The 18435-nt window shown below is 36.9% G+C and overlaps 1 protein-coding gene across 1 annotated transcript in view; it reads right to left on the minus strand.

Moving 5' to 3' along the window:
• COL9A1 (collagen, type IX, alpha 1) overlaps nt 1-18172 on the minus strand; it is a gene marked incomplete at its 5' end in the record, with an annotated part of 50398 nt that extends 32226 nt beyond the window's left edge. Inside the window, 13 exons of the mRNA XM_009583609.1 lie at nt 1112-1165; nt 1390-1443; nt 1793-1846; nt 2518-2571; nt 3974-4027; nt 6483-6536; nt 7809-7862; nt 8692-8748; nt 8838-8870; nt 10597-10650; nt 12335-12388; nt 17451-17486; nt 18119-18172. Of these exons, the coding sequence (XP_009581904.1) occupies nt 1112-1165; nt 1390-1443; nt 1793-1846; nt 2518-2571; nt 3974-4027; nt 6483-6536; nt 7809-7862; nt 8692-8748; nt 8838-8870; nt 10597-10650; nt 12335-12388; nt 17451-17486; nt 18119-18172 (666 nt within the window). The remainder of the gene's footprint in view (nt 1-1111; nt 1166-1389; nt 1444-1792; nt 1847-2517; nt 2572-3973; nt 4028-6482; nt 6537-7808; nt 7863-8691; nt 8749-8837; nt 8871-10596; nt 10651-12334; nt 12389-17450; nt 17487-18118) is intronic.
• Between the last annotated feature and the right edge of the window lie 263 nt (nt 18173-18435).

Below are 18435 nucleotides of genomic sequence, written 5' to 3' on the forward strand. Positions count from 1 at the left end.
GGCGAGCCTGGTAAACCCTGAAAGAAATAACAACAAATAAACACTGTAAATGTTAAGGGGATTGGAAATGGTGTTAAAAAACATCTTTCTCACATTAAAGTATTTCTAGTCCTTTTACTTGATATTGAAGCGCTTTTATCCAATAACGGACCAAGCTTGAATTCTTTCTATTTACAAAGTAACAAATAAATAAACTTCATAAATTGGCAAAAAGAGCATGGAAAAGTGAAGGGTTCTGGCTTAGACTAGAAATAGATTCTCGGTCCCAGTATTCTGACACTGGAGTTGGAGAGTTTAACAGATACTTTTTGTATACATTTCATCCCCTCCTCACTTCTGGGCAACAGCTCATAGCAACTATGCTTTTATCAAATTTTCTTGAAGCTTAAGAGCTCACTTCATATTACAAATTTACTTCCAGTTCTGTTTTAATACAGCTCCTTCACTATATCCTCACAGCAATTACTCCTATAGCACAGTGTTTCAAAGGAGTTTCTATTTAGCTTTTGACAGTTGGCAGAGTTTTCAAACTTATTCAGTTAGTGTGTGAGGATTACCTTTTAAAAGAGTCTATAAAGCACTACTGATTCCATATAACTTCACCACAGGGGATACACTAGAAAACTCCCCCCCTGCCCCGCAGAAAGAAGTATGAGCATGATGCATTCCAGATGTTCTGTGCCAGCAGAATATCAAAAAGACATGATTGTTCATCTAAGGTATGTTAGACTAGCAGGTTGGCTTTTCCAGCTCCCCCTGGGAATAGGTTTGGCCATAGTCAATACAACGAGACCAGCTCTAATTGTGGGGTCACACCATAATATCCACAGGGTCTCAGACATGAGAAACCCTAAAAGAATTGCATACTGGCCAGAAACGTTTTGTAAGACCAAGTTCCTCACTACGGTACCATGAGAAGATCAAGGCTTTTGTACAAAAGTTTTGGATAGACATAGCAGAATTTCCCCTTGCATTACACATACTCTTCCTGGGCCTTTTGGTTAAGTTTTCACTTAAATTACTCCAACATCAGCATCAAACTAACCCATATATGGCCTTTCTGTGGTTTGAACTAAGCCTAACTTTCAAAGGTAAAATACCAGATACTTACTGGAAGTCCCTGAAGCCCTGCATCACCTGGAGCTCCGGGTTTTCCTGGTTCACCCTGAAAATATTTTAAGTTGTAATTTACGCAAATCAAAAAAAAGGGAAAATTTTATTTCTGGAACACAGAGCTGGAGTACTTTTGGATCTGTAGGATGGGAAAGTTCATTCAATTACCCTAATAATGTGCATAAAGTCACGGGCAGCAGCACAATAAAAAGCCACAAATGAGCGAACAAATCCAGGGCACTACCAAAGATCAGATATATGCCAACCGTGCCTTACTTTTGCTCCAGGCATTCCAGGGATCCCTTCCCGGCCATCGACTCCTGGTAAGCCCTTGAAAGAAAAAAAAGAAAAAAAAAGAATGTATTGTTGGAGAGATTTCACCCAAGCACTCTGATATACAAATTAGCATGACATGAAGTAAATGAAGAAATGAAATATACATACAGACTCTCCTTTAGGCCCAGGGAGACCATTTATTCCTCTTGTACCTTGAGGGCCCTAAGAATAATCATAATTTTAAAAAATTAAAATAAACGCATTGAAATGACAGATGCAAAGAATGTCAACATATACTCATTCAGATATACACTCTTTTGAGAGTACCAGTTATGCTGTATGATGTTTATATGCTATAAGTAACCAATGTTTGCAACACGAGTTGAAATTTGTCTGTGCTCACCCTTTCTCCCTTTGGACCTGCCTCTCCCAGTGGACCTCTCTGTCCTTGATCGCCCTACAAGAAAAAAAAAAAGATTATTTTAGCAATAAAACCAGCTAAAACCTCCAGTAAATCAACAACACTACAATTCACATTTGGTTAAAGCAGACATCTTAAACTCATACTATCTTTAAAAATGCAGTTTCTTAAAACTGCGGCTGACAGCTACATTTTAAGAAACACAGCTCGAGCCATTCCCTAGGAATCCAGGAGTATCTAAGCAAAAGATGTTGCACTCACTTCTTCAACCCATACAGTTACTGGCTATTCCAAGCATCAATTCCAGCTGGGGGGGCAGGGAGCGGGGAAGAATTAAAAAAAGAAAAGAAGGGGGGAAAAAAAAAAAGGCACAAATTGCCCTGTACAGGTTTTGTTCTAATGAATGAGTATTTTCCAGTTTAAAACCTGAAAAATTCCAAGCTACCCTAATGCACAGTAGCAATCAGAATGCAGAGGTAACAATAACATACTAAGAGGCTAAAATGTATTCGTCTACCCCATAATTCCTTGGGGACAGTAAGAGATTCTGGACTTGACATCACTGTCATATCATTTATTCACCTGTGGGGAATCAATGGAATTGGATTAATCAAAGGCTTTTCTGATTCACAGCCACAAAGTTTCAGGACTTAGTATCTAACTGAGTAGACCCTGGGAAGAGTTTGGCTAACACACACTCTACTTACAGGTGCACCAGGAAGACCTTGGGGACCAGGCTCACCATCAAGCCCACGAGATCCCTAGAAAACAAATAGATAACACAAGACGTTAAAATGAAGTGCTGAAACACTAACAACTTATGCTCCCTCCCAGTTTGCTGGGAGCTGCAAATTCTCTACAGCTGAGGGTTTTTCATATCTCTAATTTTAAAAAAAAAAAAAAAACCCACAAAGGAATTTTGGCAAACTTTTTTTTTATCTGTCTTGGTTTTTTGTGGAGTTATGAAAGCCAATATTTTTTAAATATGGAACAATGTAATTCAAAAAATGACATTCAATTAATTCTCTAAAAAATCATATGAGACAGCGAGTGGGTAGACCTTTTCACACTACTTCAGAAAATGTCTTTGTCTTCCTTAATAATACTATATCCTTCACCACATAATAGAATAGCATCAAAATGTGAACAGAAATCATCAAGTGCAGTGCAGCTATTTTTATCACATATGTTTCAAGGAAACAATGCAATTGCTACCCTGTAAGTTATTTTAAATGGAGAGAAAAAAATGTTTTCAAAAAGATTTACAGAGAATAAGGAACTCCTTTGTCAAACAGATGTAGTAAATATTTTAAATAGACAAAACAGCATGAAAATGTAGGCAAATAATGATGAAGAATTAGAAGATACACAGAAGACCAGAAAAGCAAAGTAAGATAGTAAGAGCTTAGCAAATGTGTCCAAGAGGCTAGGAATGATCACTCATGAGAAGTTTCATCAGGACAAATCTGATGTTGTTTCTGAACACAGACGATCACAGAATAAGGTTTCCACGATTTCATTTCTGGAGAAGGAGACAATGGCATGATTGCTACATTTTACTCCTTCCAAAAATTTTTACCATATAGATTTAGCAAGATGATAAGAATAGAAATGTAACAGTCAGTTTTGAAATAACAGTTAGAAACACTTTGATGAACAGCAGGAAAATTACCCAGCAAAGTCAGAGCCCATATAAACATGAATCCCACTGGCAGCAATTTAAGACACAAAAGATGCAAGAGACAGAAAGAATGGAAAAAGAACAAACTCTCAATAAAAAATCCTAACAAAAACTGGGACAGTGGAAGCAAAAGGCTTCAGGAAGATGCAAACCACGGGAGGGACTACTTAATAAATTTTAGCTTTAAATAAAATATGCTATAGTCCGTAACTGCTATAACTTGCTGTCTTGCTAACTACATACTTGCACACATCCAAATCCAAGGATCAGAGGGAAAGGTGTGAAGAGTACATGTACTTCATTAATCAGAAGGACCAAGCTGCCTTTCTTCCTAACCAGAAGTACAGTAGCTATGGAAATACAGCTGGCGGGAGAGAGAAAATGCAGGGAAAAAAAGGAGAAATTTAAATAAGCTTTAAAAACATTCAGAGTGTACATTTTTTTATCCAGGTGATTTTATGGAAAGAAAGGTTAATACTCACTTTGGTACCTTTAGGTCCCATTATACCAGTTATACCTCTGATACCTAGGATGCCCTGAAAATGAAAAGTATATTCAAATTATGCTTAAATCTTTTCATCAGAACTGTCCTAGTTTTCAGACAGAAGACTCAGAGTTCTATATGCTTTCTTTATGCTTACTTTACTATTTTCTTAGTACCAAAGGAGAAATCCAGCTACTTCTGTATTAGAATATTTAATTTATATAGTAATTTGATATTTTACTAATTTAAGACTTTTTAAAAGAATAACAAAACTATCAGGTTGAATGCTACAACCACAAATATGCCTTAAGGACTGAAAAAACCCACTGATTTATCTTCCTGATTACCACAGAGTTGAAGCGTTCTCGCTGTGCAGCCTGTGTGAAAGGAACACATGAAGGCCAGATTTGCAAAAGTGCTAAGTTGTCTTAAGTGGGATATAGGACAGATGCAGGAGGAAGGCACCATCTGATGTTATAGAACTCTAGAGGTAGACGAAATTGGGCAAGGTTTTTGAGAATACAAGTGCTAAGTTTATATGCCCGTCACACCTGAGAGGCTGGACTGAGTAGACATCCTAGTGCAGCAGGATGTATCATAACTATCATCACTTCCCTTCAAAATACAGTCTCATGGGAAATTTGGCTTCAATGTTTTCCTCTTCCTGAGAGACTGAAACTACATGACATGTCTCCTCTCTGCAGAGGGACCAAACTCTCAGCCATAACACGTTTGTCCTGCAACAAGAAGAATGCACTACAACTGTGTTAACGAAACAGCTACAGGCACTTCAACGCAGCATAGACAAACCAACTCATTGACCAGACTCTAGATGGGCAGTCCTTTTACTTGCTCCTAATGAAGTTAGATGGAATCTTGCACAGAACATTTAAAGCTTTGTCAGCCCAAGACATGAGAAAAATCATGATAATGCAACAGTGACTACAGCCCAACGAGGGAGATACCCACAGTCTAATCCTTGTTTCAAGATCAGAGATGGAAGCAGGCACATTGCGGTACCCACTACTTTCTATCAAAAGCAACACCTCTCCCAGAGGTGGCCATCTTATGCAAGTCTTCTTGTCAATGCATTACATAAGAGTGTTGGATTGCAGGTGCTGCTGTGGAGACCAGATTCCTAACCCCTTCTATGGATCTGAGCCTTACATTCGTTTATGTAAGAAACATACAAGAAAATACAAGAGTCTACAGCCTCTCCATCTGTGCCTCTAAAGCCTTGTCTACCCTCTTTTCCATAGGTTGTCTACCTGACATCACTTTCTGCATATTGTGAATCCTACATTTTAATAAGAAACAATTATTTTAAAGCTTGTTTGTAAGGTCATCAACTGGTGAAACAGTGAAGTGAAATGAGTAATGCATTAAAAAAAAGGGGGGAAAGGAAAGTCAATTTCTAACTGGTTTTTAATTCTACTGTGTTATTTCACAGTGATTGAAGAACTTTACCAAACTGATTTAAATGAATTGGTCCCCACAGGCCCTTCAGACAGCAGAAGCTGCATCTTATACAAGTACTTTCTCTGCACCAGGGCACCAAGGGTACTTTTTTCAGCATCAAACAGAAGAAGGATTACACCCTTTCCTTTACTTAGTGTCTGTTATTTCTTCATCTTTCTCTAGTCCTAATCCGGAGGTTTATACTGTCTTGTGTTTATAGAGAATTCTGTAATTTAGGATTTGGATGTTATGTGCATCAAGGTAGCTCCTGTATAATATCACATCTGGACACCAATGGATTAAAGAAATAGTTTCACACCTAGGAAAAAAGCATAAGACCCCATCAGAAAATAAACTATAGAAATTAAACGTGTTATGCCTATGCCCATTTCTCTTACTTAGAATGACCCTTTTATTCTGTTCCCTGTTGCCTGTTCACCTGTGGTAACCAAAAGAGCAACTCCTCACAAGGAAACAAGCTGAGGAGGTATGTGCCAGAACAAAGAAGTCAAGTGAAGCAGGACAAGAAAATAATTCCAAAATCATAGGTGTGATTGAAGGATGCTTCTTTGGCAGGCAAAAAGGCAAAAAACTTAAGAAAAAAAATTGAAAAAAACCCCTCTATTCTTCAGTGGCTGCTACTTCATCCTCAAGTCTTAGCTAAGCCTGAATTTCACAGTTTAAAACCGTGTTTTAAACAAACACTAGCTTTGCAAGGATGAAGTCAGAGTCATCAAAATTATGGAAAGGAAGGCCGAGAAAAAATACCAAAAAAACCCCAACTACTTGCACAATCTAAGCACAACACAAAATTTAGGACATGAAATACTTGTTAAAATAAGCCTTTCCATAGAACTATTTAGAGCTTTGTGCCAAGTGATAATGTAGCTCTTTGGAGGGACTTAAATAATTCTACTTTCACTCACAGACAATATGGCAGAATAAAAAGAAAGGAGATTCTATAATATCTGTTATCTTACAATAAGAAGAAAAAAAGATATGACATAATAAAGCAAATGGGTAACACTATTTAAGACGAAATACTTTACTGGAGGGCCTTGAGCTCCCACTTCACCACTGGGTCCTTGGTCCCCTTCTTCACCCTGGGAAAGCAAAAGGAATATATCTGCAGTTAATCCATACCATGCATATTGCTCTCTCATCGTAGGAGGTACATTTACTACTTACTGTTTTCTGTCACCATGTCCTGCTTGAAGGAAATCCAAATGAAGTCACACGACTTCCTCAGAACATAGACAGATACTTGTTTAGGTTCACATTCCATTCAACTATTAGTCAAAAGGGTAACTTCAAAGCAACCCCAGTATAAAGAAGAATAACGGTATTTTACTCTTAATCTGTCATTCCTTTTTTTCTTGACATTAATCTCTTTAGGTTTTCCTGTTCTTTTAGACTAAACGTGTAATGAAGGTATACTCATATGTGTGAATGGACTGCATATGCTAGTAGCTCTGCGTCACAATACCACATTGCGCTTCAGAATTTTTTTGAAAATTAAAATGGTCAAATGCCTTATCTGGTCAAACCCCTATTTGATTAGATGATAACCTCTCTCATGCAATGATAGTGCACACTAATGGAACGACAGCACTTACTGCCAGTTTAATTTGCAAAAAGGGATTTTTGAGCATAAGACAACTGCTCAACATGCAGGAAAAAAAATAGACAAGCTGTTTCTAATAAATTAATACTCTTTTCAATATGCTTAGGAATAGAGAGCAGAGGTAGTTTTAAAAACTTTTTTCTGTTTTTTTTTCCTCCAGCATTGAAGCACGGACCAAGGCAGCGCAAATCTTCTCAACTTTTCTTATGAATATTTCAATATTAAACAAGGTTAGTTCAAATGAAACACCTTAAAAGAGTTCACAATTCAGTCTTCAAGCTGAATCGGACTTGGCCTCTTTACTATAGTTATAAACTTCCTTTGCGTATGAACTTTCCCTCTCAAATACATTTTTCCCTCTCATTCTTCCTGTTATTACTCATCTGTGCCACAGAACAATTTATTTGATAAATCCACAGAATTCTTCTGCATTTAAATGTTTGGAAGTTTTCCAACTAATAAATTTTCATTCAATTTTTGCCATGAGTCCCATAATAATTAAACTGAATGATCAAAATAAAAAGCAAGAGGAGTATGACTTCTGCATCATAATAAATACAGAGTACAGGTGAATGAAGAATAGAGATACGCCTTTGGTTACTCTGGAGCATTATGATATGTAGCATCTCTTCATGCATTCTGGTAAAACAATTAATAGTTCTAACAAAATATAATACTGTTCTTGAAGAAGAGGGTAAACTACTACTAGCTTGCTAAAAACAACAGCAGTTTTTCCTCTTTTTTTTTTTACCTTATAACCTTGTTTTCCTGGTTCACCAGACTCTCCTTTTGAACCTTTCTGTCCCTAAAATAAATGTAAAAAACAAAATAAATAAATAATTAGAGATTATTCTAAATTAAAATACTGAGTTTTGTGAAACAGACACAGAATCCTCAGAACCATCTTGCTGTTCCCTCTGCAATCCCCATTCACCACTGCTTCCTCGCTTATCTAGTTAACACCACATATTAAGTACCATGTTCAAAAAGATCTGCTCCTGAATCTAACAAGGCTGTATTTCTAGGCAGGTTAATATTTCTTCTTACGTTACCCCACAACAATTTCCTCAGGCTAACAGTATTCCTAGAAACCAGCAAAGAGTATATAAAAAAAAAATCTTAGATAAAATGAGACTCAAAAAATGTTCATTTCAATTTAGTATGTTATAGGTCTCCCAGGAAGAGAGAAAGAAGGAAAAAAGACTAAGGATTTGGGGGAATATTTAGAGTTTCTGGAGTCAAACTACAAATGGTTCAGAAAGTGAATGAAGCAATCCTTCACATACTCTAATCCTTTCAGGACCACACAAAAATTTTACCCTGAAGATTACAGCAGCAGTAAGAGATTTCAACAACAAGAGGTTATTTTGGCAGTCAAGAGTTGAAATAACCCTAAGCATCCACATTGATGCAATGTCTTCTGAAACGAACAGTGAAACTGCCCTTTTGTCAAGCCAGCAATTACCCTCCCTAGTACTTCGAGACAGTATCTCTGTAAGGAATGCTTGAGAAAACTTGCTTAGGGACATGGTTTAGTGGGCATGGTGGTGTTGAGTTGATAGTTGGACTCGATGATCTTAGAGGTCTTTTCCAACCTTAATGATTCTATGATTCTATAAAACAGATTCTCTTACCTTCATTCCCATTAAGCCAGCATGTCCTGGGCGGCCAGGTGGACAAGCATTGGGACACTGGAAAAGCATCCACATAGTTACTACGACATAGGTTGAATAAGGTTGTCCGAGATTATTTAAAAAAAAAATGTGGACAACTATCTTACCAATGGGTCACCATCTTGCAGGCCAATTGTTCCCTAAATTAAATTAAATTAATCCAAGTCAGTAAAAGAGAAATAACCAAACCTAACTCATTAGACAATATAGTCATTAGACAAAACAGAAAATACTACTATCTAAAGCTAGAATCAGAAGTATAATCAACAAAAGGATCTCCGACATGAAAAACATCTAAACTGTAGGATTGTATTCTAGGATTGCAGGTACTGTAGGATTTTATAGTAGGATTGCAAGTACCTGCAAAATCCTGCCCTCTAACTTACATCAACTTTTCTGAAAAATAAAGTATTTCTTTTGTTTTTTAGCATATTTTCAATTATATGTAAAGCAAATATATACAAACCCCATGAATTTCCAACAGAACCCAAGACAATTTCTGTAATAAGGATAACTTTTACTTTGCCAACTTACTAGCATTCAGCAAAAGATTCAGATCTTTACAGAGAAAATAATCTTCCCACAACACAAATTTTGGTAGACGAGTGAGATGTCTAGCAGTTCATGGAATTGCAATAAACTAGAGATCAGTGTACAACAAGATGGACTCAGTGGGGGAAAGGCCATTCCTCATATTAAATCAAACACTTGATGGAAGCTAACGGGAGGCTTATGAGGCACAACAGGGAGAAATATGATTTCACAGCAGCAGCTGGATTCTTTAAAGCCCAGTGAGAGGGAGCACACTGTTTGATAGAGAAGCAGGAGAGTTTAAGGAATGAGCTGTCTCCTTTGATACAGAAGAATTTAAAAAAAAAGCTGAGGATATGTTTGGGTCCATAATGTCATCAACTGGAGTGGGATTGTGGCACTTCAGAAATCTAAAAAGAACAAAACTGTCAAGGAATAGGAGCAGTATACGCCATTACTGAGAATTCCTTTCTACTTGTTTCCTAAATTCTCTTCTCCACTTTACTATTCACATTTTTTACAATGCCCCTGCCAATTCTCTGGCAACTTCCATGAAAACAAGAAAGCATGTGGATTTAGGGTCTGTCCAGCAGAGGAACAGTACAGCTTTTAAAAAGACATTAGTATGACACGTTTCCCAGCCGTTTGCATTTCACAGCACCCAACCTCCGATGTGTCTGCCAAACGCCAATTTTACCTCTCTGGGCAGGTAAATAGCCACAAGACAAAGGCATAACACACATCCCTCCTCCCAAGAGGCTCAAAGAAGATAACCATTCCCCTAGAGAGGCAAAGCACTGGTGTAAAGCTTTCTTGTATCCCTTGCAAGTAGCAAGCCTGGTTGCAAGAAAGACATTAGAACTTAACCCACCTGGGAGCATATATTTCTGGCTCATGAGCCAAATATTAAATTTTTTTCCTCCTAACAGAGAAAAGTCTATCTGTGCTGAAGTACTACTGGTGATGTCCAACAAAGACTCCATTTACAGTAATACTATAATTCACATGCAAGTTTAAAACCTGTAAAAGTTACAGTTTAAGACCTTTTGCAGAAATGGGAAAACGTCATGACAGAAGTTACACGGTTTGCATTTCAAACTATGTTTTATAACCATGAAGACTAGAAACTTGCTTTCTAAATGGGAGATCGAATATTGGTATAATTAAATTATTTATATCTCAGGCTTTGAACATAAGCTTGTAGACATTATGAATTAATATAGCCTGCTGAAATCCTAAAGTCGGTATTCAGCTATAGGACTTGAGGAGAAGTTTTGTTCAAGCAGCAAAAATACATAAGTCAGACATTGGCACATATTAAAGGCAACGACTTACCCGAGGGCCTGGTGGTCCTGGTGGCCCTGGTGGCCCTCTTTTTCCTGGATCTCCCTAAAAAAAGGTAAAATAATTTTGTTGATTCAAAGCAATAATGACAACCAGCATACCACACAACAACAGTGAGAAATTAAATAGCTACAGAAGGACATGCTTTGTAGCAATTAAAACATCAACCCACACCATGGCTCCCAGAGTAGAATAGGAAAACCAATTTTTTAGTAGAATGGGAACCATGTTGTGGAATAGGAGCCACAAAAAAACAGTAAATTTTCAGCTGCTTTAGAAAGCTGGAACATCTGACCACAGTATCATCTATGCACTCCTCTATCTCATAACTGCTAATTCTTAATTAAAAAAATCCTAGTAACTGGCAAAAATGCCCAAAGCACAGAGAGGAAAAAATCCCCTTTTTCAGAGCCCAATATGAATTTACCAAGTTAGAATCTTCTCCTGTTTGTGAAGTTTTGATGTCCAGTGCTTTCAGAATTAAGACAACACAGAACCTCTGCAAATTATTTTTTCTGAATGCTTTTAATTAAAATCTAATATTCTGATAGGGATCACCTTTTGACTTAATACTGTCATCTCAATATTATGTTTGATATGTTATTAAATCATAAATGAAATTAACAAGATGAATATAGAAAAATTATTCACTAAGTCTCACAATGCATGAACTATAGAGCCATAGGTTTAAACACACTAAAAAGGAATATTTCTTTTCCACACAATGTATAATTACACTGTGGGACTCATTATCACAACGTGTTGTGGAGGCCCATGATATAAATGGATTCAAAAAGGGACTGACTACATTAATGGAGGATAGGCTCACATATAGCTTTTGAAAAAGGCAGCACAGATGCAATTTCTGATTCAGGCAGTCTCTGAACTACCAACTGCCAGAATGTCGGACAGTATGAGAGAAAAATGTCATTTTACAAATAGCCTGTACACTTCACTAGGTATCCATTATTGCCCTTGCTACAGAGAAGACAGTGAGCTAGATGGATCACCTTCTGAAACAAACTGGCAGTTTTTAATATTCTTTTTTATATTCATTTATATGACTGAGTACAACACCTGGGGAGAGGTATGCATTAATAAGTAGCCTTCATTAAACAAAATGTTAATGCTATTTCAGATTTCAAGTAAAAAATTAACAATTGGTTTCAATTTGCATTTCAGTGGTAAAGTATGGAGTCAAAATATGACAGTGTGCTGAAACTGAGTGCACAGTTTAGCAGTAAGGTAGTAGATGGAGTCACACTTAAAATGAAACTAAGAAGAAATACTGAATTGCCATGTTCACTGATATGCAAATGGAAAACAGAAGTAGTATGTGGTCATGTACCATAGCGTATATGTGAGAAGACAAGAGTAAAACTAAGTTCTACATGTAATGTTAAGTTTTACATTTCCTGTATTTCTGGCAGGTTTACTTTTTGATTTTAATTCTCCTTGAATAAGAGGAGAAGTAGAGTAGGGACACTATATGAAACATTTAATTCTAATCTAATGGGTGGCCCTGACTTTGTGCTATTCACTGTTCCTTATGAGCTTCAAACACAATCTTTCCTCTACCAGTGATCACTGTAGAGGAAAAAAAAAATGTTTTCAAGTGCTGTTATAACCCAAATAGTGTTTAGACAGCACAGTAATTATTCATTTTTTCTATAAGTACATTCTAGCAATTGAATAAACATACATTTTTAGCAAACATGGTAGTACTTACAGGTGGGCCAGCACGACCTACTTCCCCAGGAAGTCCTGCTGCACCTGTTGGACCCTATAACAACCAAGTTAAATAATATTTTTAAACCACACAATACCTCTATAACAAGCATCCAAGGAGGGAGAACATGTAATTCTCTCAAACAACAAACTATGCCTTCAGACACCAGTATTCTTGCCCCATATACCACAGACCTAAGCAACCTCAGTAGTAGCTGAAGAAACCATACATAATAGACATAGAACATCAGGATTAAAACAGTCTCTTTTTTCACTGAATTACTTTTTATAACAGTGTAAGAGCTTTATTGAATATTTAAATAAATTCGTTAAACAGTACATTTATGAATTCTAAAAATTATACTTACAGGTGGTCCAAGAAGCCCCTTGCCCTGTGAATTATGAAAAAATGTCAGAAATGTGGAAAGCATTCCACACCTAGTCAAGCTGTTCGCCAAGAACAGAGTATTTGAGATAAAAAGGTACAAAAAAACTGATGTTTGATTCTGCAAAATCATTTTGAAAACTTGTTTAACTAATGTTAAATATCAATTTTATTATTCAGTAATCAATATCACAAGAAAAATTAAATTATTAAGTTGCCTTGCAGTAGCATTTATTTACACACATTTGCAAACACATATACTTCCACAAAGGAATGAAGACATTAAAGCCTTTGGGTTTAGCTAATTATCAAGTACCATGATACACACATCTATGCTATAATCATTTCCTTCTAACAGTGCATTTAAATTGATAATAAAAGAGAATTTTTTTTTTTTTTTGCCAGTGCTTCCCTGAGGTCTAAATCCATTAAACTAGCGTTTTTTGGTAATCAGAAAGAACACCAAACTGCTCCTGTTTACATTTTCCATCAGTATTGCTCTGTATCATTTTAATGAGAAGTATCCAAGATACAAATGTGTTTCTGCCTATTTGGACAATACACTCCCTCTAAGAAAACAGATCCCTCAGTCTTGCATTACTGAAGTGAATGGATAATTTTATGGAGAACAGTGTCAATGATGTGTATGAAACACTGGCATATAAAATCACAAACATACTTAAATCTTCAGGAGATTTGATGCAACAAAGCGCCTGGGCTGAGTACAGGATACAAGTACAACCTTGTATCTGCAAGGTTGTCTTTAGAAAACTTGGTATAACACAGGGAAAATTTCAGGCATTGATCAGAGTCATTCCATTTAAACCATTTAATACACAGCAGAAAGTAAACTTTTTCATCTTGCATAACCTACATAATACCTTTGCTATTACTTAATGCTCCCTTCCTGCAATTCATTAAATTATACATGTCTATATTTGACTACACAGATCAAACTTTCACTGCATCACATATCTGATATTATAACATCACCTGCCTCTGAAAGAAGGAAACCAACTACTTGCAGGTTCTCATTGGAGCACCCCTTGCTAACGTGCCCCTAACAGTGGCAGGGAAAGTCGGTGCTACCAAAAGAAGCAACTACAGCTACTGTGTCCAGCCCACACAAAGGCCCAGGAGAACCCAGTTCCCTCCTCTGCCCACTCCATTGCATCTCCTCACCCTCCTAATTAGGACTCCAAGAAGCAGGGGCTGTCCCCTGGCAACCCATGCCTCCCCCTCGCCACCCTTCTGGCCAAGAACTCCCTGCAAGCAGACCAAGTTGCGGAGTTGACAGCTCCAGGACAATCAGCCGGTAAGGCCCTAAACACAGCAGTTAATGAACCCAACCAGCTGCCCATGTTCCTGCCTCTGTCTGTATCCTAAAGGGGAAGTCTCTCCATGCAGCCCGGGGACTGCAGCCTTACATCCCCAGATGCCTGTTGCCTGCTTTGGAGGTACCTCTGACCCACGGAGCACATGGAGGGCACGGGCACGGGCAGTAACCCACAGTCTGTAACCGCCTGGTTCAGAGACACTCACCCTGTAGATCTGGTAAGTACCTCCACATAGTCAACGCGGACCTGCTGCCATCCACCGCAGAGTCACATACCAGTATTTGTACGTGTACCCTGTGCCGGAAGCTGTGCTTTAGTAGACTTTAAAATATTTTCAATTTCTCTACCACTAAATGCACACGATCCTATCCATATGTCAGATCTGTAAAACACTAGCAATATATCAGCTAATAGAAAAGTTAGAGGGAACTTAACAGAGAGAATGGACTAAAGGGTGCAATACATGCATGTAGCAGCCCCAGGTCCATTCACCAGGACCAGATCAGAGACATCAGTGTATTTGGTGGTAAATTACTTGAATTAATCAGAAGTATTCTACTAATTTTGTAAATCTGTCATACCCGCAAAAGACATGAGACAAAGAGAATAAATTCAAACTAAATGAAGCAGGAAACAATAGAGGAAAGGGAGAGTAAAAGAAGAGAACTGAAGATTGCCAGGATACATTCTAGGGAAGAAAGGGTGACAGAAGCAGAAAAGCAAATGCTGTATATAAAACTTTAGATACTTAGTATTCTTTCTTTCAGTTACCCTGAAGTCCTTACTTGGCCAATAAATTCCACCGGATGAGCTTGAAAAACAATAATAATAATTTAAAACTAATTAATGTTGTAACCAAGGTTTCTGACTTTCTCTTTGCACTGAGCATTTTAACAACTTAAGCAAGAGTTTTTTGTGAGAAATGAAGCCTTTGGATAACCATCCAAAGACTACTCCACTTGCAAAAGGCCACTGACTGAATTCAAAGCAATGCATAATTACACCTAAATACTCAATTAATCATATAACTAGTATGCAGACTCATAAGTGTGCTCACTATGTGTCTAATAAATGAGGTCTCATGGTCTCATGGATCAAACTAAAGACCTGCAAAGGTTAAACAGCCCCATTACTTCATGCTTGTAGTAAAATCTTCTCAAAAAGTCTCTGAATCTGAGAATTAGAACCATCACACTCTAGCACTACCACTTCTACCCTTCTTTTTTTTTTTTTTAATTAGGTTTCATTACTGTAAGTTTAATCTCACTGAAAGTGAGATGACCAGCGTTGGCCATTTTGAGAAACTTCCTCTAACTGCTCCATTTCTTCAGCAGCTTAAAGCCATTCATCAAAAGGAAAGCCTGTATAAATGGAATTTCCCCAAGAGATTTATTTTTAGCATTAATCTTTCCATATGGATTCAGCATATACAGGTTAACAACCATGGAGCTACAAAATCAAACACTAGGCTTCTTCCTAAAATGTGAGGTTTAAGGATTAACCTTAACGTTAACAATTACAAGGGTAATGACACGAGGTGACTAAGTATATCCATCTTTTCTTTACCTTTAAATAAGTAAGAATTCTCATTTCCTCATTATAAATATCCCTGCAGATTCACCTTTAAATACAAGGTTCAGTTGCTTATTAAGCAGAGGCAGAACAACCCAAAAGGCAATGCCGACTGAGGATCACTGAAGCATTATCACCTTAAGACTGAAAGTCTCAGGGCAAACAAAAATCACTCAACTTTGAACAATGGTCCAAAATCTCATCAGATTTATTGCTTTTACAGTCTCAAAATGTAGTCACAAAAGACCTGAATCAGGTAAGTGCTGCTCTGAACGGAATCAGCATTCTACCTTGACAAGTTGGTCCAGTTTGCTGCTTTCCCATAGAAACATCTCCACTTCTAAATTGAGATTAACCCTCTTTATGTATATTTTATATACCCACTTTTTCTGAAGGCTCTTAAATTATTCGTTCTCACATTAGTCTGTTAATGGTGAGGTAAAATCATGTATATTTTCCCCAAGCCAGTTTTTATTTCAGTTCACAGGCTAAAATACTACAGTATTTTAACCTAGTATTTCAGTAATTCAATTTTAATTCCCCATTTTTTCCTCTCCCATAGTAGTTCTTTTCACGTACAATTTTTTCCATATCATCTGTGTAACATATCTGACAGATTTAAGCTATCTCCTCATTCCAGCTACACATTTTAAAATGCATTACAAATGACACAGAAATTATTTCCCCATCTACCTGATAGCAAAAAAATGAAAACAAACAAACAAAAAACTCAACAGAAAAATGTGGGGCTTTCAGTCTACCTAGAAGCTACCCCAGTTCTGCTATTTTCTGTGACTAAATTTAGCTCACATATTGAGTCTACAGATTGACCAGCCATTATAAAAGTATTACCTATTTTCCAGATTTTTAGGTAAGAAACAGCATCCATGAAAATTAAACGCAAATGTCCACATAGAATGATTCATCTTAAGTTTGAACATGTCTATAATGTAACATCTTCAAGAATAACATTATAATTTCCTCTCTGGCCAAATAGCAAAATGATTGTTTAATATAAACTTAATGAAAGTGGGACAGGGTCAAAAATATAAAGATACAGTCGAAGATACAGAATTTCACAGCAAGGAGTGCTATATCGGAATACAATGCCTCTTCTATTTAATTCCAATAATTTCTCCAAAATGAATTCAATTAAATTTTAATTATGTGCAGCCCTATTACAATTTCATGCCAGTCATCTTGTTCCATTTTCCTTGAGGTTTTTCCTAGTTTCTTATATAATCTAAGTTTCTACATGCCAACCATCATTCACTTCTTCAACCCTATAAAATTCCTAAAATTCACAATTATTTTCAGCCTCCAAAGACGGATGTTAAATCCATCTGCATGCCAACTGAAACAGTACTCTTCGCATGTTCTGTCTCATATTTTATCCTGTTTTCATATGGAACAGCACAGGAAGTCCCATACAGCATTTACACTCAGTGATCCCATTTAAACACATGGCAAGGAGCTGAAATAGGAATAACTGTAGACTAATTTATGCAAATAAAACATGGGCTTTCCTGTCTCTACAGCATTTTCACAAAGAGATGGAAAACAACGGTATGCGACCAAAACTTGTGATCACATCACACACGCTCCTTTCTTTTCTACAAACCAAACATGTCCTTTCAGTAATATCTGCACACTTTGATATAAAGACAAAAAGGTTCCTTAATGTACTACTTTAATATCTTATGAGTTCTTTGAAACCTCAGAAATAGTTTCTGGCTTTTCTTCACTACATTTAATGGTAAGAATCCTTCCTATTGATACTTAAGGTCTAAAAAGCCTCTTCATATACTAAATGTATTACTTACTGGAAGTCCACGAGCACCTGGCAGTCCTGGCTCACCCTTCGGAAGATAAAAATGGAGTTTTTCAAGAGGCATTAGCATCGAGTTTTGTAAACAACATACAGGAAGATGCTCTCACTTTTTGGAGGGTATCATTTAGTGGATATATTCTGCAATTACTATTCACTTCATTAATGCTATGCTGGTTTCAGTGAGACTTGATAGAAAGGAAAGACTTTCTCAATATTAAAAAGATACAGCCTCAGGCCTTTTTTTCCCCCAAAAAAAAAATAATTCAGACATGCTGGTTACTCTGACTTCTGATGTCTGATTCATCTTCTGTCTTTCATTTGTCTGATTGCAGATGAGGTCAGGTTTCACTGTTCTTGTTCCCACTGGGTATTACTATGACATAATCACAGTACAACAAGATGGAAGGACCATCACCATTACTGAAGATGCTCAACCTTAATGTTATCAATGTAATGCCACCATTCCTTACTGCTGGCTGGGGGAATGGAAGTTGCTTTGTACTATATAAAAAGGGCCCAATGGGTCTGTACTCTATAAATGTTTCACTATGTTTCAATATGTAAGAAAGGCTGCAGCATCTCATTAGTTGCATAGAGACAAACAAAAATACTACTTAAAAAAAAAAAATCCCATAATTTAATGCATAATTTTGTTCTTACCTTCTGTCCTTTTGGTCCTGTGGCTCCACGAGAACCATCAGGTCCTGTGAATCCCTTTGTATACAATGTTAATGCAAAGGTTACATGGTTTTCTTAATCACAACAGAAAACATTCTAAAACATAGAATAATGAAGCTGTTAAATGAGATAAATAACTGCAGGAGACTTACAATTCAAATGCCTATTTACATGTACAGACAGAAATGCCCAAGTTCAAAGTACTAGCTTCTGGTGACAAACATCAGTGCCTGTGATATGTATCCTTCAAAAATTATTCAATTAAATCACAATTAAACTAAACACGTGATCTCAAATGA

Source organism: Fulmarus glacialis, unplaced genomic scaffold, assembly GCF_000690835.1.
Source record: "Fulmarus glacialis isolate BGI_N327 unplaced genomic scaffold, ASM69083v1 scaffold6528, whole genome shotgun sequence".
NCBI classification, from domain to species: domain Eukaryota; kingdom Metazoa; phylum Chordata; class Aves; order Procellariiformes; family Procellariidae; genus Fulmarus; species Fulmarus glacialis.